At 50.7% G+C, this 24,186-nt stretch overlaps 1 protein-coding gene across 2 annotated transcripts in view; it reads right to left on the bottom strand.

The window, feature by feature from the left end:
* ACLY (ATP citrate lyase) overlaps positions 1 to 24,186 on the bottom strand; it is a 43,081-nt gene that overhangs the window by 5,453 nt on the left and 13,442 nt on the right. The window contains exons 10-23 of one of the 2 annotated variants that reach the window (XM_059147882.1): positions 23,945 to 24,006; positions 22,597 to 22,714; positions 20,730 to 20,884; positions 19,843 to 19,933; positions 18,823 to 18,852; positions 16,188 to 16,329; positions 15,767 to 15,935; positions 12,692 to 12,796; positions 11,691 to 11,887; positions 8,644 to 8,725; positions 7,874 to 7,984; positions 3,760 to 3,887; positions 3,067 to 3,160; positions 579 to 733 (exon numbers count right to left, since the gene is read on the bottom strand). In XM_059147882.1, coding sequence (XP_059003865.1) covers positions 579 to 733; positions 3,067 to 3,160; positions 3,760 to 3,887; positions 7,874 to 7,984; positions 8,644 to 8,725; positions 11,691 to 11,887; positions 12,692 to 12,796; positions 15,767 to 15,935; positions 16,188 to 16,329; positions 18,823 to 18,852; positions 19,843 to 19,933; positions 20,730 to 20,884; positions 22,597 to 22,714; positions 23,945 to 24,006 — 1,639 coding nt within the window. The remainder of the gene's footprint in view (positions 1 to 578; positions 734 to 3,066; positions 3,161 to 3,759; positions 3,888 to 7,873; positions 7,985 to 8,643; positions 8,726 to 11,690; positions 11,888 to 12,691; positions 12,797 to 15,766; positions 15,936 to 16,187; positions 16,330 to 18,822; positions 18,853 to 19,842; positions 19,934 to 20,729; positions 20,885 to 22,596; positions 22,715 to 23,944; positions 24,007 to 24,186) is intronic. The other variant, XM_059147883.1, reaches the window with a different exon arrangement.

The following is a 24,186-nucleotide window of genomic DNA, read 5'->3' as shown; positions in this document are numbered from 1 at the left end:
GAAGGGCCTAAAGCAGGACCAAGATCCATCTCTGCAACTTAGGGAATGACACAAACCAAGACTTTGACCTGGCCTTTTGCCCAGTGCCACCCCAAACCAGGACTCTGTGAATCAGGTACTCACTGGCCCCTTCCCCCACTGTCAGGCCCAGGGGAGGGCTAAGTTTGGGAGTTGCAGAGACACCCATTTTTTCTAACACTTAGGCTGATAAGAGAGGACCCAGTACGAGGTACTTCATGCCTGTTTAGGAACTCCATGGGGCCTGTACTCTCTGACTTACCAGAGCCATCCAGACCTTTCTCTCAAGAGGCCTACATTTACTCTGTCTCATTTCTTTAAACGCACCAAGGACAGGGGCTGATCCAAGATCCCTGATGAGGTCATTGCTTTCTACTTCTGACCCTTCTGTCCTTGAAGACCTAGGGACAGCTGGTATCTCTTTCCTCTGGCCTTGCAATTGATCTGTGGCCATGAAGATTGATCCTGGACATATTCCCCAAGGCTACCCACCCCCACTCCCTGGTCAGAGGAAAATCCTTAACTCTGAGTCACAGATGGCAGGACCCTGCACACCTCACCTTCTCTGGAACCACAGGAGGCCAAGGACCCCACCAATGCCCATCTCTTCCTTGAAGACCTCAGTGATGGGCATGCCTGCGTAGATGAGCTCCTGTCCTCGCTCGTCACAGATGCTGGTCATGAATGAGGCAGGTTTGCGGATTAAGCCCAGCTCCTGAGCAGAGAGAGGGGAAGGGGCGAGCAGCATGATGTGACCACAGAACTCATGTCTCAGGTAGGTCTTAAATTCTGACTGCCAAGTAGCAACCCTCAGACCAACTCATACCAAGAAAGAAATACAAAAGCCCTTTTATTATCTGATTTGGGTTGTAGAAAATAGGAGCGCCATGCCCAGGGCACCCACAACTCCCATCCACAGGTTCGTTTTTCACCCCACAAATGTGTCCTAAGGAGAGGAAATGAAGCTCAGAAACCAACCCAAGGCCACCTTGGGTTTCTTGCTAAGAAATGCAAGAATGTCTCTAAAGGGGAATGTTTCTAACATTCTACATTCGGCTGCCAACCCCCCACCAAAATGGGAGGAGGCAGCACATGGCTGTGGGAAAAAGGGATCCCCTCAATCTGTCCTTCAGCCAGGGAAAGGGACTGGGTTGAACTCGTGGCTTCCAGAGCTGGGGCACAATGGGGCGTCATTGCCAACTCTACCTAAGCCAACTCTACCTCAGACCAACTCATTTCTCCAATTGTCCCCTATCAATTTTAAGATTAAAAGAGTTTTTTTTCTTGGAATTTTTAAATAATATATGTGTGTTCCGAGCCCCGAGCACACACTCTGCAATCTCAGTACTAAGCACTGCAGAAAAGGGCCCTATTGATTTTAATTTAAAAACGCCTTTCCACCTTAATGTTTGTCAGTTTAATGGACATCTATCTGGCCTTTCTTTCTCTACTTTTGTTCATATACGAAGACACATGGAGAATACAAAACACTGTTTTGGTATACATACATTTTTCTCATAATCATGATCTACTGTCCCATAATACTCTTATTTACTCAATGAACTCAAACTCCATGAAAGTCAGTGCATACACATATCTAGTTCATTTCTTTAGCTGCTATAAAGTATCACATCATCGTATGACAAAACCACAATTTGGGCCATTCTTCCGCTGATAACCATTAACTGGAAAATTCTTTTTATTTTTATTTTTTTTATTTTTTACAGATTTATTTATTTGATAGAGACAGTGAGAGAGGAAACAAGCAGGGGGAACAGCAAGCAGAGGGAGAGGGAGAGGCAGGCTCCCCGCTGAGCAGGGAGTCTGATGAGGGATTCGATCCCAGAACCCTGGGATCATGATCTGAGCCAAAAGCAGATGCTTAACTGAGCCACCCAGGTGCCCTAACTAGAAAAATCTTGAACACAGTTGTGTGAAGGCATAAGCGCTTCCCTGAAGTAGCTTTCTCGATATGGAATCGCTATCCCATCAGGTGTGAGCATTCGTCGTTGTTTTGATAGTAATCTTCACACCCAACAGGGGCTTGAAGTCATGACCCCAAGATCAAGAGTCACATGCTCCATTGACTGAGCCAGCCAGGTGCCCCAGGGGTGAGCACTTTTTTATTTTTATTTTTTTTTAAGTTTTAATTTTCTTAATTTGAGAGAGAGAGAGCAAGCGCACGAGCAGGAGGGAGGGGCAGAGGGAGAGGGAGAAGCGGGCTGTGGGACTTGATCCCAGGACTCGGGGATCATGACCTGAGCTGAAGGCAGACATTTAACCAACCAAGACAGCCAGGAGCCCCAAGGGCCAGTACTTTTAAACCTGCTATTACCCAGCTGCCTTTCAGAAGGGTTGTGCCCAGTTCCAGTCCCACCACTAACAGAAAAATGCACCAGTCTCCCTCTACCCACACAGACACGACATATTATCAAAGAATTTTTTCTTTGTTGACCCAAAAGGGGCAAATTGGTATCACAGTTTTTGCTTTGGCTCCTTTTTATGAGTGAGGTTAAGCATTTATTTTTTCATGTTGAAAGGCCATTTCCTACTCATTTTTCCTACTGGTCTTTTAAAAACTGATTTCAGAGAGTTCCTGTGTTTTAAGAATATTACTTTTCATCTCTGTGGCTGAGACAACCACGCAGAGTAGACTCTCTGCTTCACCCTGATGCCCCTTCGATCAAGTGTAAACAACTCTAGGGGACGTTGTCTCTTTTCAGCCTGTTTCCAGGCCAGGCCACGTGGCTGGTGGGACAGACACCCTGCCCTTCGCCCTCTTGGGCTCTGAATTGGTCAGAAGGGGCTAGCTCACAAGCTCCAGCTCATAAGGAGGGGTTGGAATCCAAGAATAATCGTCAAGGTTTCTTCTGATGCCCTTCGAGTAGAACTGCCCTCGGAGACAGGGTCTGGAGGCCAGAGCAGTGATTTACAGGGTTGCCCTAAGGCAACCAGGTTTCCAGGGATTCAAGCCAAGCCAACTCAAAGCCCACTCCGTTGGCCTCCCAGCCTGCCTCACCCACCCTCAGAGGCATCCGCAGCACCTACCCTGGCCCAGGAGTAGTCCATTGGCACGGTTGGAGGCGGCACCTCCTGCGCAGGGACAATGACTCCTTTGGCCACAAGATCTTCGTACACAGACCTGGGAGGGGAGGAAAGGGGAGGAAGAAGACAGCCATGTGGACTTTATGTTTCTGGGCACAGCTAAGCCATCCCAGGAATGCTCCTCCACCCAACGCCAAAACTCCAGGTTTTTTGGCTCTGCACTTCCCCCTTCCTGGCAGTGCCTTACACCAGCTGGGTTCTTGAGAACAGAAGGAAAACTGGTTCTGGCCAAGACCCACCCACTAACCCTGCAGAGCTTTACAGAAAGCTGAATCTGGAGGCTACGGAAAAGGGGAGGAATGGGAAGATCCAATGGGTTATCCAATAACCAGTTTATCAATCCGTTTATCTAACCGTTTCTGTGCTCATTTCTTATTTACAGAACAGCCAAGTAGGTAGGCTCAGAAATCGAGCATGTTTTAATACCAGTCTGAATGGCCTGGAATGGCCAGGTCTACAAACAAAATAAAACAAAAACTGGAAAGAAAGAAAAGATTTCAGACCATCTGTACGGTTGTAGTCGTCACCTAAAAGGGACCAGGAATTTCAGACACTTCTGTGTCACAGAGGCTCCAATCCTCGCGGGGTATCTGGAAAAAGAGCCGGAGGCTGGCATCCTCCCCACAGTCCACTTACTGGATGATTTCTCCAAGTTCATCAAAGCTCGGGGGCACAAACACTCCTGCCTCCTTCAAAGCCTGGTTCTTGGCTACTGCAGTTTCTGAAGCCTGGTTGGCACACGCTCCGGCATGGCCAAACTGCACCTGGAAGGCCAAGGGCAGAGGCTTTACTGGGCTTGTAAAATCCTGGCAGGAGAGGACAAAAAAGGCTCCTGGGAACGTCGGTACCCACTGCAGGCCAGACCCTGCTCGATGTTCCATGTGAATCACTTCATTCAAGCCTCACACAGCCTTACTCAACAGGTATGCCAAATGACTCTCGACCTCTAGACCAAGAGACCGAAGCGCTGAAGCTTCCTGGAGGTCACATAGCTACTGTGTAGGGGAGCCAGGACATAAAGCCTGGCGGCCCATCTCCCTGTGGCAGCCAGAGGGGTGGGTTTTTTTTTTAAATTAAGATTTTATTTATTTATTTGACACAGAGCACAAGGAGAGGGAGCAGCAGCTGGCAGAGGGAGAGGGAGAAGCAGGCTCCCCACCGAGTAAGGAGCCCGATGTGGGGGCTTGATCCCAGGACCATGGGATCATGACCTGAGCTGAAGCAGATGCTTAACCACCTGATTTATCTATTTTTAAAAAGTATTTATTTATTTGAGAGAGAGACAGAGAGAGACCAGCCGGGGGACGGGTAGAGGGACAGGAGAGGGACAGGAGAGAGACAGGAGAGAGACCATCTCAGACTCTCTGCTCAGTGTAGAGCCCACCTCAGGGCTTGATCCCATAACCATGAGATCATGACCTGAGCTGAAACCAAGAGTAGATGGCTAACTGATTGACCCTCCCTAGAAGAAGCTCCTTCTAGCTTCTTTTTAAAAAGTCAGATTGTAGGGGTGCCTGGGGGTTTAGTCAGTCAGACGTCTGACTCCTGGTTTCAGTTCAGGTCATAATCTCAGGGTCGTAGCCGTGCTGTGTGGAGTCGGTTTGAGATTCTCTCTCTCCCTCTGCCCCTCTCCCCATAAAGTACATAAACCTTAATAAACATGCGGAAGATAAAAAGTCTGTAGGTCTCTATTCCCACATGGCAACAACCACCTGGAGCCGACTAGCACCTGCCCCCTCCCACCCGAGCATGCGGTAAGATGAACTCTAAATCCAAGGGCATGGGGTGACTGGCTACAGGAGGGGAGCATTAGGGAAGAGAAAGCCCATGGGGAGAGCTACAGGGTAACGGTGTCTTTTTTGGGCACCCAGTGGGGAAAATGAGGTTAAGCATATGCGATGTGGTACAAAACCCCGATCAGGGCGGGTTGAGGTGGGTGATGACAATAACATCTAAGCTATTTGAGGAACATTACATCCGGACACTGTCCGCACACCTGACTCACTTCATCTCCCAGTAGCCGTGGCTGCTTCCAATGAGAAAGGAAACACGCCCCTACTCTCGGGCCAGTTCTCGGAGTCCCGCTCGGGCCGGGTAGAGATGCGCAAGTGGAGCTCCGAGCCCGATACGGTGGAAGCCGTTATCGAATACATGTACACATAACTTGCCCAAGGCCACACGGGGAGGCTGCGGTAGCATCCGAACCCAGGCAGTGTGGCTTCTCCCTGGGTTCTTACCCACTACATAGAACCAAAGGGGCCTTAACTGCCTAAAAGGTCAGGAACCCTCTGCTCTGTTAACGACGCTCAAAAAACACAAGTTTTCAAGCACAGGCTCCCAGTGCGTTCTTTATAGGACCGGATCTGCACAGGTGGATGGGGTGGGAAGGAGAAGAGGTTCTGTACTCAAATTCATGGAAAATGCTGGATTCCAGGCAGCCAAACTAGTCTCTTAAACTCTGAGATTCCTCAACACTAAAACCAAAATAAATTTAAAAAGATTTTATTTATTTATTTGAGGGGGCGGGGGAAGAGGAGGAGCAGAGAGAGAGGGACAAGCAGAGTCCATGCTGAGTAGTGTTGAGCCCAACACAGGGCTTGATCCCCTGACACTGAGATCATGACCTGAACTGAAATCAAGAGTCGATGCTTAATTGATTAAGCCACCCAGGCGCCCCCTCAAAACCAATATTTTTAAAAGGAAGATTAAGTTCCAAGTTCTTAATTTGTAGAAGCTCCCTTTCTGTTTGCTTTGGTTTGCTTTTGTTTTGTTTTGTTGACCCATGCTACAGGACCAGTGTTTTGTGGAGCATAGTTCTGAAAAAACGCCCCCCTTAACAAATACCTCTGGTCTCTACTCCCATTGCTCGGTTCTTAATTCTGTTTTCCTGATGAGCTATCTCCGCTTGCCTACAGGTGGAGATTTTGTTGCAAAACTATCTTACCTCCTCTATAGGGGAGAAAGTTCTGCAAGGTCATGTGATCTAATTAGGAAATCAAAAATCCCTTATTAGCTGGGCAGTCACTGTACTCCACTACATTTGTGTATGCTTGAAATTCTATAAGGTTTTAAATTAATTGAAAGACAAAAATAAAACACCTTGAGGACCTGTCTTATCCCTGGGGTGATGATGGGCGCGCAGCCAGAAATGGAAGAGCGAGGTCCTTGCCCTGCTGGGAAATGTCCTTAGCATAGCTGGGGTGGGGCGGGGGGAGGTGGAGGGCTAGTAATGCAGAGCTGGTTAAGAGAAACAGTGCAGGGGGAGGGACGTAATATTTTTGGCTGCTGACGCGGAGGGGAGAGCAGTCAAGAAGAAAGAGAATCAGGGAGAGCTTCATGGAGTCAGTGAACTGGAGAATGGAAAGGAACATTTGCTAATAAGACTATGGGTGCCAGACCCTTTCCATTACTTTCTTATGTGAGCCCCTCAACAATCCTCAATCATGCCCATTTTACAGCCCAGGAAGCTGAGGCACAGAGAGGCCAAAGGACTTGCCCTGGTCACACAGATCCACCAAGACCTGACTCTAGCCTGTGAGAGCAGAGGCCATGCCTGAGGGATGGGCGCAATCCCGTAACCCGCTCCTCTCCTTTTACTTACTGGAGAAAAAAAAAACAAAACATAATTATTATATAAAATCACATTACCGCATCCCGTTTCTTTAATCTAATATAACTTAAACTTTTAAACATGTCAAGCTGCACCTCACTCTCCTGCCTGCTGGGTTTTCAATTGCCTGTTTGTGTTGTGATGACAAATCACCTTCTGACCCGCATTTGGGTTGTTCCATTTTCTGCCACAACAACATCACGGGTATCCTTGCACCCAACACTTTGAAGTATTTTCGCACATAGACACCCTTGAGTAAATCTGCAGAAACAGAACTGCTGGCTTAAAGGAGGGCGCAAATACGGCCACCATGAGGGGGGTAGGAATCAGGAATCTCAGCGGGCAGGCAGGCAGTGCAGGGGGAAAGAACGGGGTGACGGGCTCACTGGCAGGAAGGGTGTGGGCGTCCAGCAAAGGGATCGATCGGCACAGTTGCGGGAAGCCTCACGGCCCAGTCTTGTCCTCATCTGTACACAGCACACACAAACTGCCTGTACAAGCCCTCACCCTCGGAGCCTGCCCCCCTACTGATCACTGATGGGTGACAAGTCTTTGCTACCCCGGTTTCATCACCACTGATGGGCCATCTCCAAGACAAAGGGTCCTCTAAGCTGGAGTCCTGGGCTACAGCCTGACGGGCCATACCCAGCAGAAGCAGGCGGCTCGGAGAGTGTTTGTACTGGCTGCCCGTCCTTGCTGCGCTCACTGTAGGGCTCCGGGCACTTTCCTGTCCAGAACAAACCTGGCTTTCTTCTACAGCCCCTCCCCAGCTCTGCACTTGGCATGTGTCCTCTTCCTTCTCCACCTCCCTTTCGCAGAGCAAACCCCTTCTCAGACCTTGGATGCAGCACAGGCCTCACCTTCCCTGTGGAGCCATCTCAGCTCCTTTGGACAGAAGTGTGGCGGCTCCAAGCAGGGACTCAGAGCCTTGTTCTGGCCTTTACCTGCTGATGGCTGCCCCCCACCCTCCAGTGGACTTACCCTCCTAGAAAGCAGGGTCCCAGCTGGATATTACAGGAACACAGTGAGTGATAAATGTGCATCGGAGGAACGAGCTGCTTAACCAGGGGACCACACAGCTCACCTCGAATGCCCCCCACCCCGCTCCACCCGGCCAGGAGCGACCTGCGTGGACTGTACCTCAGAGGAGAACATGGTGGCACAGGTCCCGATGCACCAGCAGACCACGGGCTTGGTGATGCGGCCCTCCTTGATGCCCCGGCAGATCTTATATTCCTCAGTGCCCCCTATCTGCCAAGGAACAAGAAAAAGCCCCTAAGTCAGTGGAACCAGGTCCCGAGTTGCTGTGGGCAGCACTGTCGCTGGAAAATCTGCCCTGAGTCAGGCAGGGGTCAGAGGCTCCAGGAGTCCTGAATTACAACTTAGCTAAAAGATGAAGACACATGGGCACTGGCCAAATAAAAGCCTGCAGGACTAAGACAGGATACAAGGAAGAACTGTAACCGGGGAGTGGGTGTCCTCTAGAGCCCCTGGGACGCCCCTCCCCTATCTAAGGGTATACGGTGATTTTGGATCAGACCTGCTCAGGTACACATGCAAGGAATGGGGTTATAAGACTCTCCCAAACTGAAAAAAGTGCACTTCTTGCTCCAGCTGTGCACTGCCCAAGAGACCAAGGCCATCCCCGAGCAGCTTCTTAATTGGTCCTAGAATATCTTTCGCCACCAAGAGTCAAGAAGCTTTTTGGGAACAGACATGGCAGTGTTAACAGCGATGGCCTCTATGCCCCAGAGTGTAGGGAGCGGGATTACCAGCGACTGGCACATTAAGTCATATATAACCAAAATGCATGCATTTAAAAAAAAAAAGAACAAAAACAAAACAGAGATCACACATTACTTTTAAGTCAGAAACAAAACAAAACAAAACAAAACAAAACAAAAACTCACCTCTCCAAGAACCACGATCATTTTTACTCCTGGAGTATCCTGGTAGCGGAGCACATGGTCCATGAATGTTGAGCCGGGGTACCTGGTGAGAGCAGAGAACACATGGGATCGGGAGGCCTGCGGACGTGCAGGTACAGGTGTAGGAAGCTACCAGGAACACATGAGGCTTCTCGTGGGTGTCCAGAGATGGCTCAAGTGTGTGTGTGGGGGGGCTAAAATATGAAGCACAAGGGAAGGGGAGGACGAGGGGGAGGTTTGCTTGACAGTAAGAGATGCTTATAGAGCACACGTGTGGTGTCTTCAAAATATGGCTGCAAATTCTTTTAAGAAGGCGGAACCTCACACCTCACTTGCATATGGGTCAGACGACATCCGTTTCTCACAAACAAAACGGGCCAGAAGTGATTCTCTGACAATGGCTTCCGGGCAGGGTTATACAAAGAATAGCTTCTGTCTGGCACTCTCTCTTGAACCGCTGCCCCTGGGAGGCGCTGGCCGCTATGTCCTGAAGACACTAAGCAGCCCTTAGAGAAGCCCCAAGAAAGCCCCCGCCAGCCTGTGGATGGGCCATGTACAGCCTCCGGCAGGCCCTGAGCCACAATGGCCCTGTGGCCAGCGAACACCTTGCTGTGGCCCATCCCTCGCGAGCCCCAAGTGCCTACCTGCGCCACCCCCGATTCTTGATGCACAGAAACTATGGGGACAGATGTCCTATCATAGTTTGAAATCACCTGGCTTGCGTGACTTTTTTTTCTTTTTTCTTTTTAACACAGCAATAGATAATACAGCGTGCCAACTGACGTCCCAGGACTGACAGGCTGTTGCTAGGTCTAGACATAGGGCCTGCACACACAGTTGACCCTCTAATGATGTGAGGGTCATCAATCCACACCATATGCACTCAAAAATCCAAGTATAACTATGACTCCCCAAAAACGTAACTCCTGAGAGCCTACTGTTGGCCAGCACCTTACAGATAACATCAGTAGTCAATTCATATATTTTGTATGTTATACACATTATACACTGTGTTCTCCCACTAAAGTAAGCTAGAGAAAAGAGAATGTAATTAAAGCCATAAAGATTAACAAATCCATATATAAGCGAATCCGTGCAGTTCAAACCTAGGTTGTTCAAGGTTCCCCTATATTTTTTTACTTTCTCCTGCCACAAGATTTTACGATAGGATTGTTTAAGGCCAAGGATGCTTCTCTACAGATCTTCAAGAGCATGATAAATCCCAAGGGGAGAGTGTAACTGCCCAGACTTATTTGAGCTAGAGCCCGTTGTCAGGGAGCCCTGGGGACGACGGTTCCCCAGGCTGTAGCCCCCAAGACTTGGGAGAGAGATCTTTCTCACTCAGGAAGTCCCACCTGACATGATACTGGAGAGCCAGGAGACAGACAAGGTAACTCACTCTCCCAAAAGCTTTTGGTTGAGGCAAAGAGCGATGGTGGTAGTAATAAACAGCAGTGGCTAACATGTATTATGGCATTAAATGGTAAGCATTACTCTAAAATAATATTCTACTGATTACCATTCCCACTAACAAAAACAATGAATACACTATATGTGAAATAAAAAGAAATAGGGATTTGGTCTCTGCCCCCCAGTTCCTGAGGCAGAGCTCCTAAAACTCTTGGAATTTCCTGGGTGACAGGAGGGTCTTTTGTTCTCCTGAGGCACCTCTGGGTGGGCATCTGCAGAGCTCCTGGATGCAGGCTGGTCGCTAGAAGACTGAGCCAGGATCAGAGGCTTGGAACTTTCAGCTCTACTCACCATCCTCTGGGGAGGGGAGAATCCTCTAGAGATTAAATTAATAATCGATCGTGCCCACAAGATGAAGTCTCCAAAAAATTCCCTAAAGAAAGGGGTTCAGAGAGCTTTTGGGTCAATAAGCACACCACGGTGCTGGGAGAGTGGCGTGCCCGCTGAGAGCACAGAAGTTCCATGCCCTGTCCCCCGTAACCTGCCACAGGTGTTTCTTTCCTCTGGCTGTTCCTGGGTTCTGCGAACCATTCTAGCAAATTACCAAACCCAAGAAGGGTGGTGTGGAGACCCCCAATGTACAGCCAGTTGTTTAGGAGTACAGGAAGCCTGGACTTGCAACTGGCATCTTGTGAGGCTGAGCCCTTCCCCTGGGGGATCTGGTACGAATGCCAGGTAGATACGGTCAGAACTGAAATGCATTATAGGACACCCAGCAGAGAACTGGAGAACTGCCTGGCACGGGAAAAAAAAAATCCCAACATCTGGCAGCCAGAAGGGTTAGTGAGGTAATGGTAGACAGTAGAGAAACAGTTTTTCCTTTCACTATTACGGACTACAGTTAACAGCTGCTGAATACTTGCTAAGTGGCAGGCCCTGTATTAGCCACTTTCTAGAAACATTACCCTCACTTAAGTCTCGCGACAACCCCATGAGGTGGCTGCTAGGATTTTACCCATTTGATCTGTAAGGATGATGGAGGGTCTGAGGAGGAAATGACCTGCCCAGGACACCTCCCTAATCAACAGAGAAATTGGGGATTAGAGCTTGCTGTGATTTCAGAATCAGTCCCACCAACTGCTGCGTTCTGCTGCCTCCCTGTGGCCACAAGTCGGACAACAAACAAAATTATCCCCAAAGCCCAAACATTCTGAAAACACCTTTTTCTATTTTTTATTCTGAGCTCATGCCAGTGTCATTCCTGAAACAGAGTAGAGATGTCCTGTTTTGTTTGTTTTTTAAAGATTTTGGTGTTTTTTTAAAATTATTTATTTGACAGGGATCACAGGTAGGCAGAGAGGCAGGCAGAGAGAGAGGGGAAGCAGGCTCCCTGCCGAGCAGAGAACCTCATACCGGACTCGGATCCCAGGACCCTGAGATCATGACTTGAGCCGAAGGCAGAGGCTTTAACCCACTGAGCCACACAGACGCCCCGAAATGTCCTGTTTTATGGACTTTACTCAGCAGCATTGAGCAGAGATTAGAGGACCCAGAGACCCCCCCTTTACCCAGCCCACCACTCCCCAGCTGGGGAGGCCCGCCTTGGCCCAGCCCATCACCTGTCCCCGCCAATGGCCACGCCCTCGTAGACGCCGTCCGTGGTCCGAGAGATGATGTTGTTGAGCTCGTTGGACATGCCCCCAGAGCGCGAGACATAGGCCACGCTGCCAGGGCGATAGAGCTTGGAGGCCAGGATGTTGTCCAGCATCCCACCTGTATTCCCAATCTTAAAGCACCCAGGCTTGATGCCTCCAACCTGTGAGAGCAGAAACAGCAGTCAGGGAGGGAGGGTAAGCTCCTGACGAACCAGAGCTCAGGGAAATCACAAGGCCCAATACTACCTACTCAACCTCCCTTCCCCGAAACTGGTCAGGATGGGAAGAAAATGGTCTGAGAGAGCTAACACCTGCACGCTAGGCTTCCAGCTTAGGGAGAGTCTCATCTCTCCCTCATGAGCCATTACGCAGAAGAAAAGAGAGCCTTACTGGGAAAACACAGCTTACTGCTGCAGATTCGGTATGTGTACTCAGGATTAAGTCCCCTCCTTTGCTCTAAAAGGGGGACAGCACCCAGGGGAAGTGTAAAACATAGGTGTGCACCTCTGCTCAACATCACCCCTGCCTCAGAAATGAAAGAAAGGCCCTCTGCTTAATTCAAAAATCTGACCTTCAGACAACTCTTTAGTACCACAACTAAGGAAAGACAACAACAAAATACTCCCAGAGCAACTTCTTTCCATGTGAAAACCTTTGGGCAAATAAAACCTCTAAGTAGATTCTTCTTCATTTCACAGTTAAAGCAATAATCAAAAAACATGCTATGGTTGCACAAAGGTGGGCAGACACACATAGTATCTTCCAGTTAAGCCCCCTAAAGTGATAGGGACTGGGGAGAGAGCCCTTTAAAGTAACTGGATATGAACAGACTTGACTTTCAATGGGTACTCTGAATCTTTTCAACCTAAGAGAGAAACAGAACAGTCAACAAATTTGCTTTCTGTGGGTCCAGAACTTTGAAAGATAGCCTTGAACTTAAAGGGCTTTACAGAAAGGACACTCACAGTGGCAGGTCCAATGATGGTCACTCCCTTCTGGTCCGCCTTCTTGATCAGTTTCCTTGTGAGGGCCTCAGGGATGCCTTCTGCTATGATGGCAATGGTCCGGATCTAAAGGACAGTCCCTTCCTGTTAACTCTGTGCCTCAGGTGAAGCAATGAGGTGGCGCCCTTTATAAGACCCAGCTTCCACGCTCCCTCCCAGGCTCTCAGAACCAAGTAATGTTAACAGTATGCAACCCCCTTCTTCCTATAAGCCTCTGTCCCTAGTCCCTATTCCGACTACTCCAACCCTCTCCAAAAAAGAGAGGTGTAGACATTTAAAGCCAATCTCCATTGGTTAACACCACAGAAACTCAGTAACGAAGCAGGAGCAAATGTTTCTGAAAACCCCCTACCATCAAAAGTGGCTCTATTCCCTCCCATCCAAAAACTCACAAGACTCGGACCTACCTGCTCCCCATCTGTCCTGGTGCCTACTCCTAAAGCAGGGTCCCAGGGTCTATGTCCCACAGTTAGTATGGAACACAAATGAGCTACTTCCACACCCAAACTAGAGAGCAGACTGGGGGAGAAAGCCAGGAGAAGTGGGCGTGGGCATGACTTTCGCTCTAGACCAGGGACCAGCAAACTTTTTCTGGCTTTTCTGGTCATGTGATCTCTTGCTGTAACTATTAACCTTTGCCTTTGTAGCATGAAGGCAGCCGTGGACAATACATAAATGAACACAGCATGGCTGTGTTCCAATAAAACTTTATTTATAAAAGCAGTGGAATAGGTTTGACCCTTAAGCTATAGTTTACTAAGCTTTGCTCTAGAATAAAAGGCAGCTCATGTTCAGCAGGTATGCTTTGGTTTTTGCTTCACGGAGACGGCAAAACAAGTTTACATTCTCCAGTCTTATACTGCGCTAAGCCAGCCAGGGATCGAACAATAATTTTGAACAGAAAAATCAGTATATTAATCTATAAAGACTCATACAATTCAGTAACAAACACTTCCGGAAAAAAAAAGGGGGAGAGAGAGCAAGTTACAAAATATAAATGGTCAGGGCGCCTGGGTGGCTCAGTTGGTTACCAACTGCCTTCAGCTCAAGTCATCATCCTGGAGTCCCCAGACTGAGTCCCACATCTTGCTCCCTGCTCAGTGGGGAGTCTGCTTTCTCCTCCAAAGTCTTCTTTTTTTTTTTTTTAAGATTTTATTTATCTATTTGACAGATCCCAAGTAGGCAGAGAGGCTGGCAGAGAGAGAGGGAAGCAGGATCCCCATGGAGTGGAGAGCCCAATGAGGGACTCGATCCCAGGACCCCGGGATCATGACCTGAGCCGAAGGCAGAGACATTAACCCACTGAGCCACCCAGGCGACCCCTCAAATAAATAAAGTCTTAATAAAAAAAAAAAAAAAAAAAACCCAAGGTATAAATAGTCAATAAATGTTTTTTAAAGCTCATCTTAATTAATAATCAAAGATATGCAGATTAGGGGCATCTGGCTGGCTCAGCTGTTTAAGCATCTGCCTTTGGCTCAGGTTGTGATCCCAGGACTGAGCTCCACAATGGGCTCCTTGCTCAGCAAGGAACCTGCTTCCCCCTGGCCTCTTCCCCTCCTACATTTGCATTCTAATGCCCTCTGTCTCAAATAAACAAAATCTTAAAAAAAGATATGCAAATTAAATAGAATGCCTATCACTTGTCAATTACATGCTTGTTTTTCTTAGAGAGAGAGCATGAGGGTGAGCAAGGGTAGAAGGGCACAGGGAGAGCGACAGAGAGAATCTTAAGCAGGCTCTATGAACAACACAGAGCCTGATGCAGGGCTCGATTTCACAACCCTGAGATCATGACCTGAACCAAAATCAAGGGTCAGATTCTTAACTGACTGAGCCACCCAGACGCCCCAAATAAATGTTTTTAAAATGAAAACATTCAGTGTTGGCCAGGGTACAGAGAAGCAGGCATTCTTGAAACAATGATGGGAGTTTATGTCCTTTAACTTTTCTGGAGGGCACCAGGGCAGGACGGATCAAAGGCTTTCAAATCTGCAAGTTCTGATGCAGCAGTGTGACCTCCAGACATTTATTCTGGGGAAATAATTAAGGATATATGCAAATGCCCATTTAAGATGCTCACCACAAGACCTGGAAAGGTGAAACTGATGTTGCCAATGAATATTTATGGATGTAGAATGAGTAACTGAAGAAAACGGACTACCAGTCACGTACAGTGTTATCCCACATGTTCAAAACCAGAAAAAGGAACGCAGAAGGATATATTAAAATGTTAGCAACTGTGTCTCTGGGAAACTGGAACTGACTGAGGTATTCAATTTTTCTTCTTTTTACTTGATAGTATTTAAGTTTCCTCTGTAATAGACATGTAATAATTTTATAATAAGAAATTGCTTTTGCGGGGCACCTGGGTGGCTCAGTGGGTTAAAGCCTCTGCCTTCAGCTCAGGTCACGATCCCAGGGTCCTGGGATCGAGCCCCACATCAGGCTCTTTGCTCAGCAGGGAGCCTGCTTCCTCCTCTCTCTCTGCCTACTTGGGATCTCTGTCTGTCAAATAAATAATAAATCAAATCTTTTAAAAAAAATTGCTTTTGGGAGCACCTGGGTGGCTCGCTCGGTGGGTTAGGCCTCGGCCTTTGGCTCGGGTCGTGATCTCGGGGTCCTGGGATCCAGCCCAGCGTCGAGCCCTCTGCTCAGCAGGGAGCCTGCTTCCTCCTCTCTCTCTGCCTGCCTCTCTGCCTACTTGTGATCTCTCTGTCTAATAAATAAATAAAATCTTAAAAAAAAAAAATAATTGCTTTTGATTCTGTTGTGAAAGCCGGTCTTAGCAGCACAGAGAGGACCTGGTGGGGGAAGAGGATACTGAATGGACTCTGTGAGCCTAGGTAAGCTGCCCTGGCCAGCCTGCCTGCCCTCAGTTACCATCCTACCTTCTAAAGATCGAGTGTATCTGATGACCTTCTCCCACACCACTGGCCAGTCCTGAGTGCCAACCCCTTTGTCCCAGGGGGCAGTGCCAGCAGACACCACTCAGGAACTTCCCCTGCTTGCCCACCCCAGCGCCCACTGACCTACCTGCGCATAATTCATGGTCTCTATGGTACTATCATAGGCTGAGCGGAGAGAGGCAAAGTTGATCAGCACATCTACTTCTGGGTGCTTCTTCATAGCATCAGCCATGTTCTTGAAGACAGGGATGAGGATCTCCTTGTGACCCCAGTAAAACTTCTGCTTGTGGTCCCCACTGTGAGAAAAGAAGAGGGTCAGGATACCCCCTAACTGTCAGGGCTGGGGAGAGGGAAGCTGAGGGGAGGAGCTTCATCTAGAAGATGGAAGATGGGGTCCCATGTGTGGGAAGCAGATCCCCCAGGAATATGGATCCCCAGCAACGGGGATAATCTTGCTGGCTCCCCCAGGGTCTATCTTAGTGAGGGAGAGGAGCTGAGAAAACCCCCCTTGGCAGCCATCTCCAGTTTCTGGCTGTGGTGGGACTCACGTGAAAGGGTACACCATGGCGGCCACTGAAGGTTCATCCCGGGAGCAGACGTAGTCAAAGTCCAGCATGCCCTGTACAGCCCGGGTCTGCATGCCCCACACGATGGCCTTGGTGTGGCGGCTGAAGAGGGTGGCACTCTTTCCTGGTGGGCAAAGACACAGCGAGTCCCAGAACACACACTCCCGGGAGACCGGCAGGGGCTGCCACGCCCCTCCACGCCAGGTCTAGAGAAGGGAGCTCATCACCATGGCAAAGGGATGTCAAGAGGCTGGGACTCTGAGAACTGGGGGAAAAGTGCCCTGGTTTCTTGGTCAAGAAGTGGCAGAGAGAGCAAGAAAGCTAAGAGGACCTGCCTAGCTGGTAAGTAGCTGGCAATGAGCACAGAAAGCACTCCCGTGCAGAGAAAAGACCCACCACGGGTGGAAAATCCCTACAGGACTTGTTCCGCCTCATAGGAAAGGCGCGTGATCAGCATTTTGCTTACATACAGATGATCAATTAGGCTTGATCAACAAAAAACATCAAGCACTCCCGATTCTGGTGGCCACACGACTTGAAACAACCCGACAATCATCAATTCTAAAACTGGATGTAATCCAGCTCAGGTCAGGATCAGAATCCTCAGGATTCTAGGTCAGTGTAGGTCCACAGAAAAGGCTGGCTGCAGCCTGATTTCTACCTGAGGTTCTGGCCTGAGCACACTGGCTTCGTGGCACCCTCTCATCATTTTCTGTGCTGTCCCCACCCTCCTGCCTTCCTCCCTCTAGCAGGTGGCCCTCTCCTGCTCAAAACAAGGCTCTTGGGCAGTTCTCCAGCAGGCAGAAGAGTGAGAGGTAAAAGAAGGGGAGAAGAGCTGTCGGAAGTGCTTGCGCAGCCTGAAGGGAAAGGCCTCTTCACCACCCTGCAGACAGGTGACCTGTCCCTCCCATTCCCTGCAAGTCGCTGGAGGGAAGTAGCCCCAGGGGAGGTTCTCAGCTCCTTCAGGGAGAACAAGGCCCTGAGCTCAGGGGCCATCTGGTATTAATTAACCTAGTGCACTAGTGCAGGCTTGGCTAATCAGGTTCAAGGTCTGATTGAATAAATTTGAGCTCACTCTCCCAAGGCATGCAGGGTTCTCATCCCTACGCAGGCTTGCTTCTTCCCTCTCAGCTGTAAGCTTCTCATACCGGACGGCTCCTGCTCTTGCAAATACCTGGGACTTGCCGTCACCAGACCCATCTGGGTTCTCAGGAGACATGAGATCACAGAACAAAGATAGCCACCTAATCCAGTACCCTCGCTTCCCAGGCCCCGAAACATGAAGCTCAGAGATGCCGGATGACGGAGGTCCTGTCACCTAGCATCAAGGCCAGATTATATAGTAAATTACGATGCAGCTTAACTGTACCAGAGAGGAGGACGGGACACAAGCCAGAAGGGCCTGGCCTCTCCTCACCCTCGGGGGAGCCTCCCCAAGTCAGAATTGAGCAAGGACACAAACCTGCATCTGTCTACCCCAGAGAGTACAGAAACGGGACAAAGTTTCTGCAGTCTCCACAAGCCCGCGCACACCTCCAGCACGAAAAGGGCAGAACTCAAGAGTGGTCCTTCCTGAGCACATAGATGGCAGAGCTGAAGGCCGTCCTCCTCGGCACACCAGCAGCAGGGCTAACGTCCCCTACCAGGCTCCTCTGCTGGGTCAGGGACTGACAGTAAGAGAACCCCAGCCTGTGGGTGGAAGAGCTCTCAGAACGGGGTAGGCACCTGTTCTTCTGGCACAGGGCTCAGCCTCAGCTCTGGTCTTTCAGGTAACAAACGATCTTTCCAGAGACAGGAAACAGGGATCAAAGGCAGATAGTGAGAGTGCTGCATTCCTGGCCTTTCTAGGGGGATATCCTAGCCTAGCCTAGGTGCCCCTTCCCCTCCCCTTAGCAAGGGATCAAAGGTCACCATCAGAAGCTTCTCTTCCGCCAGGGAAAATCCTCCCACAGCTGTGAATGTCAAAAAGTTAAGTGGAAGCCCTGATGCTTTTGGGGTGGGGTGGGGGGCATGTGTTTGCGTGAATATGAGTGAGCACAGCCAATGTCCCTCGTGTAAGCAGTGACCTCCTACACCAACGCCCAGATCCCCTCTAGAGATTTCTGGCACATCCATCCGGACCTCTACCTCTCTCCTTGACTTGTCTAGCCTGTCTTCCACCCCAAACCCAGAGAAGTCAACCCGCTGCTGACACGGAGAGCTCAGGGATGAGGACGCAGTGCTGAGGCTAGGTGGGAAAAGTAAAAAAAGTAGAGACCCTGAGACCCAGATGGGAATCCCAGAGGGCTGAGGCTGCCACTCCCCCTTCAGCTTCCATGGCTCCCTCCTTCCCACGACGCTCCTCCCTCCTCAGCAGGCACCACTCCACTCTCCAAGGCTGTGGGCCTGGTTCTTGCTCCCGAGCTCCCTACCCTGTCCTGTCCCGGAGTGCGGAGCCAGAGACAGCTGGCCAGGAGGGTGCTGAGTAGGGGTGGGAGCGACTAAGCAGGGGTGGGAAAGCGAGAGAGAGCAAAGACTAGGACTTGGGTGTGGGGGGCGGGAAACAAAGCACATAGTAAATACTAAAACCCACTAACAAAGCCACACACAGGACTGGGGCGGGGTGGAGGCATCCTACCTTGCAGGGATCTTGGACTTGGGACTGAATCTGTCAAAGAAAATGACCAAGGCAGCTGAGTCACCTGCTGGTGGCTGGAGACTTTGGAGGGAGAGGGTGGGAAGAGGGAAGGGTCCCAAAGACAAGCCTCACAGGGCTGATGCCCTCCCTGTCTCTCATCTGTTTCACAACAGACAGGAGTGAAGCCAACAGAAGAGAAAAGAACACTGATCGGCAGAGCAGAAGCAAGAAAGGGCAAAACCAAAGGGCCAGAGAGGGGGCAGGAGAGGCAAGAAGGCCTGGAGGGGTTGCTGAACACCAGAGGCCCCCCAGCCTGGTGGAGGGGCGGCGGGCCAGATCCCACCCTCATAAAGCCAAGCCCTGTGTTTGTCCCCCTGAAGCACAGTAAGATGAGTAGGTCACTGGGGTCTGTCCCTGTGCTGGAGACAAAGTTGGTGGCTGAGAAACAGCTTACAATCTCAAATGCCCGGAGCCGGTGGAGCTAGTTCACAAAATGCCTCAAGCGCACGCTGTCTGCACCAGGAAGAGGCCGCACCAGCCCTGTGCGGATCAACACCTATTATCTCACCCGGGCTGCAAGGGCCAGCTGGCAGGGGTCACGTCTGACAAACCAGAGGATGCAGACCTGACCTCCCTGACCTCCCTGACAGGGGAGGCAACAAGCAGATGGGCTGGTTATCAACATGGGCTCTTGTGGTGGGCTCAAAGAAAGGGCGGGGGGGCTTCAGAAGTACCCCAGAAGGTGGGATGCGCAGGAACTACCACATGGGCGCTTGCCCTGCCGTCCCAGCTCTGGGCTCCTGCTCTCCACTGAGAAGCAGAGTCTGGAGGGCCTCGCCACCTCTGGGTATTTCTGGGAAGGCTTAGGAAGGCCTGAGTCTTCATGTCCTCATGTCCATTTAGGCGCATCTGCCATGCCCACTCTTACAGCAAAGCCCCAACCTTGTTCCAGTGCCCCTGTAGGGCCTGGACAGGGCAGGTGGACTGGGGTGGGGGCAGCGGGGAGGGCCCACAAGTTACCTTGTGGCATGGCAGGCTTGGCCTTCTTTGCGGGTGCCACCTCATCGGCCCTGGACTCAGAGAAAGATGCCGTCCTGCTGGGGGCTGGAGTCTGGGGAGGGATAAGGAGACAGAGTAAGAATCACGGATAGCAACTGGGAAAAAGAGCTATTGGTCCTTAAGCTTTGGGTCCTTAAGGCCCAAAGAAATGGGGTCACACGAACCATGTACAGAACTATTCTCTACAAAGTGCTTCCAAAACTATCATCCTAACAGCCCTCTTGAGTTGGGAATTAGTATTGTCCCATGTCACAGATGAGCAAACTGAGGCTCTGAGAGGTATGACACCCGCCAAGGTCCTGCTCTCAACATGATTTGAACTCTGGTCTGATTTTAAGCCCCCTAGTCCAGGGGCACCTCGCTGGCTCAGTCAGTGGAATGTGCGACTCTTGATCTTGGGTTGTGAGTTCAAGCCCCATGCTGGGTGTAGAGCTTACTTAAAAACCTAAAGTAATAAAACCCCCTGGTCTTTCCATCATACTACCTTGCTTGGGCAGGAAAAAACTGGCAGATATAGAGAAACCAATCTGTCGGGGCGCCTGGGTGGCTCAGTGGGTTAAAGCCTCTGCCTTCGGCTCAGGTCATGGTCCCAGGGTCCTGGGATCGAGCCCCGCATTGGGCTCTCTGCTCAGCAGGGAGCCTGCTTCCTCCTCTCTCTCTCTGCCTGCCTCTCTGTCTACTTGTGATCTCTATCTATCAAATAAATAAAAATCTTAAAAAAAAAAAAAAAAAAAAAGAAACCAATCTGTCTTTCCCCGGTGCCCCAAGATGGCTAGGGACCATGCAGGGACACCGTGTTCTGGATGGAAGGGAGGCATGCTTTAAGGTAGAGGGCAGGGGGCACCTACCGAAGTGCTCCCGCTGGCATTGAGGAGGAAGTTTGCAGTGTGGGCCGCGGTGGGTGGCTGGTTGGGGATGGGCCGATGGCCCAGAGCCATGCCCACGATGGCTGTCATGTGAGTCTCTGTGCCAAAGACATGGATGGGGATCCCAGTGGTCTTCCCTGTGAGGGAAAGAAAAGAGTCTGTCATTCAAGTTTCTAAGTAAACACCCAAGTCCGTATGACTCTGTAGAGGCCCCTGCACAAGACCAGTTATCCAGGGCAGACCAAATGCCCTATTTTCACTACCAAACACCTCTTTGTAAAGACCACCTGCTGTTAAGAACAAGAAAGAAGCTTTCCAGATACCCTGGAGCAGCTGTGAGTGTAATTAGGAAGGTCTGCATGGTTCTGCTGGCCTCTGGTCACTGGCTCTCCAAACCCTTGACCTCGACGTGTGCGTGGCCTGGCCCCTGCTCCCGATCTCCCGGGCTCAATTCCTCAGGGCCCTGGCCCTCCTCCTCCTTCCTCTGCTCAGAGCCCTCCCGTCTCTCAGCTCAGCCTGAGTGCCACCTCTCAAGGAAGGCCTTCCCTGACCCCCCCCCACCCTGCCGCCTCACTGTATGCACACATGCCCACTGGACAGCATCTTCTAGTAATCATTTACTTGCTTAATGTCCTCTGAGCTTAGTGGTCTGTGATGAACATTCACTGTGCTGTCCCCGTGGCAGGAACTGAGCTGTAGGTGAAAATGAGGACGGGCACCCCTTTGAGTGACGTAGGTGGACTCCCGTTTGCCACATCCACCAGATTTGGGAACACGGGAGGATGAAAAGCTTTCGCCCTTCCGGTCAAAGGGCACAGCACGTATCCTGAGCAAGAGCATCCTGTCCCCTCTCTTGACACCTCAAGGGGTGAACCCCTGGCCCACACATAACTGCTCTGAGCAAAGGGGGCTACACTAAAGACCAAAGCTGCTGGTGACCAAGTTCACGTATCTCAGGCTCAGTGAGGTCAACTTAGGGAGACACAATCTTAGTCCAGACCTACAGGAGGTCCCCCAGCTTCTGGAAAGCCCCAAAGGTGAGGTCTCATGAATCTGCCAGAGAACCGAAAAATGCAGAATGAAGAAAAGAAACCAAGGCAGATGCCAGCACGCTCTTGCACCTCGTCTCAGTGAGAGACGATGCTCTCCCTCCTACTAGTTACCTGCCCTTCGCCTCCTCTCCCCCTTCGCTTCCTGCCTCTGAACCTGCTATCCCCCAGGCAGCCAAACAACCCTTCCAACCACAAAGTCTTCCACAGGCTGCCAGCCCAGGGACATGGCCAAGTGCTCCCGGCACCTGGACCAGCTCCACACAGCCCCTGCCGCCTCTCTGCCTTGCCTGCCAACACCCCGCCTTTGCTCCCTCAGCCCTGACCGCTGGTCCCACAGAGCAGCACACTCCTTTCAGGCCCTTGGAACTTGCCTTTCCCACCACAGCCACCAGAGCTGCTCCCTCCTCTCCTCTAGCTCACTGCTCAAATGTCACCTTCTCGGTGAAGCATTTGCTGATCACCCCATTAAAACTGGCCCTGTCCCCTCCCACACACGCTATCCTTCCCTTCGGCTTTGTTTGCTTTCCCAGTACCTTGTGCTACCTGACAGGACAGTCCCTGTTCTCAGCAGCACAAGGGCCTGCTGTCACAGGGCAGGTGTTCCACAAATATTTGTCACGCAGCTGAACAGCAATGCTTTGCGAAATTTAGGGCCGGGGCTCTGACCGCAGGAGCAGAGAGAGTGGATGCTGAAGCAAGCTGCCCATCCAGAAAGGGGGTTGCGTGAGCAAGTGTCTGAGGACCGACCCGCTTCCAGGAAACCCAAGGAGGCAGAGAAAAGGTCCCCCCGGTCTTACCGACTTCTCCCATCACCCGCAAGCCCTCCTGATAGTTGGGGCCACCTCTTCGGACAAAGATGGTGACCTCATGCTCCTTCAGGGGGACCTGGTAATCTCGAATTGCTCTCACGATGCCCTGGAAGCATGAAGGGCCAACAGACATATGACTAAAAATCAGGCAGTCCTAAGTCAATTATTTATAACCCTGATAAACACGCCAGGGTGTACGCCATGAGAGATGCTTCTGGCGAAGAAGGCAGGCAGGCCATGGCAGGCAAGAATTTCACACATGTGGACTAGACCACCCACGAGTAACCAGAAGGCCCAGGACTTGCGGGCACACGAGCTATTGCTGAGGTACCTGGGAGTCACACCCCTCAATGCGCAGGGATGCTGGCTCCTGTCAGCCTTGTCACTAACTGCAGTTTCGGGGGAAATCGAGGCCAGGGTCCTAGGCAAGAGTTCTCCGAGCTATCAGGCCACGATCCACTTAAACATCCAACTCCTACTAAAACTTCCTCCAGCAATTTTGGGGAACTTGTAATGAGTAGCTACCTTGGAAACAATCTGGGAGAACAGGTGTGTACGGAGTTCTGTCTCCCCAGACAGGAGGTAAGTTTACAGGGTCCAGAATGTGACATCTGTCACCCATGGCACTGCACCTGAAGCTATAAACCTGGTCCAGCCCCAGACCCGAGCACCCTACCTACCAAGACCTCCACTGGACTACACAGTTGTGTGGAAGTCAGCACAAAGCTGTGAAGGTTCACCTGCTTCCCATCTGTCTGCTGATCAGGAACAATTAAGGAGACCCTGTTTTAGGCAAGACTGATGAGGCCTGGTCCCCTGCTTCTTCAGGGATCACTTTGAAGGCTGACATTTGTTTATTCATTACTCTCAAAACTTACACGTGACTACCAGGTAGGACAAGCTCTTCTGAAGAGCCCCACTGAGCACTGGATGGTACGGAGCAAGACTTGGCCTCCTGAGGTGGCTGCTCAGAAGGGGATGAGACTCTCGAGCCCCGTTAGTGCTGTCGCCCTTCCTGACCAGCCTCACACTCTGAACTTTGTGCCGATGCCCCTGATCTGTGCACAGGGACCCGGGCTGACAGGCCCTGGCTGAAAGAACAAGGGCCCCAGATCATTGGACCATTTTCCTCATTCTGACCTTTTGGAGAAGACCCGAATCTATCCCAGTGTCTTCAGCATCCCCAACAAGGAACCCCAGGACAAGAGCCCCTACTGAAATGGGTACATCATGGAACCCAGTTTCTGCCTCAAACCTGGCTTACAGAAACCTCCCCTCCTGGCTTCCCCCAAACCTACATTCCCCAGAAACTGCACAGCCCTCCATGGCTGGTTACCTTGAACGTGGCAGCCACATTGGTGAAGTTTGCGATGCTGCCTCCGATAATGAGGATCTTGCCTGTGTTTGGAGGAGAAGGGTCATTAGAAAGGCAGACTTGAACGTCTTACCAGAAATCCAATTGCGGGTATTCTCTCCTCTCTAAGCAAAGGTCCCCCAAGCGTTAAGAGGTATCAGTACAGGGGTTGGGTGCGGTGGGGAGCAGTCTGGCCTCCCCAACATCCATTCAGTCTTAACCAA

Source organism: Mustela lutreola, chromosome 15, assembly GCF_030435805.1.
Source record: "Mustela lutreola isolate mMusLut2 chromosome 15, mMusLut2.pri, whole genome shotgun sequence".
Taxonomy (NCBI): Eukaryota; Metazoa; Chordata; class Mammalia; order Carnivora; family Mustelidae; genus Mustela; species Mustela lutreola.
The sequence above is the reverse complement of the archived record's forward strand: the minus strand, read 5'-3'. Positions and strand labels throughout refer to the sequence as shown.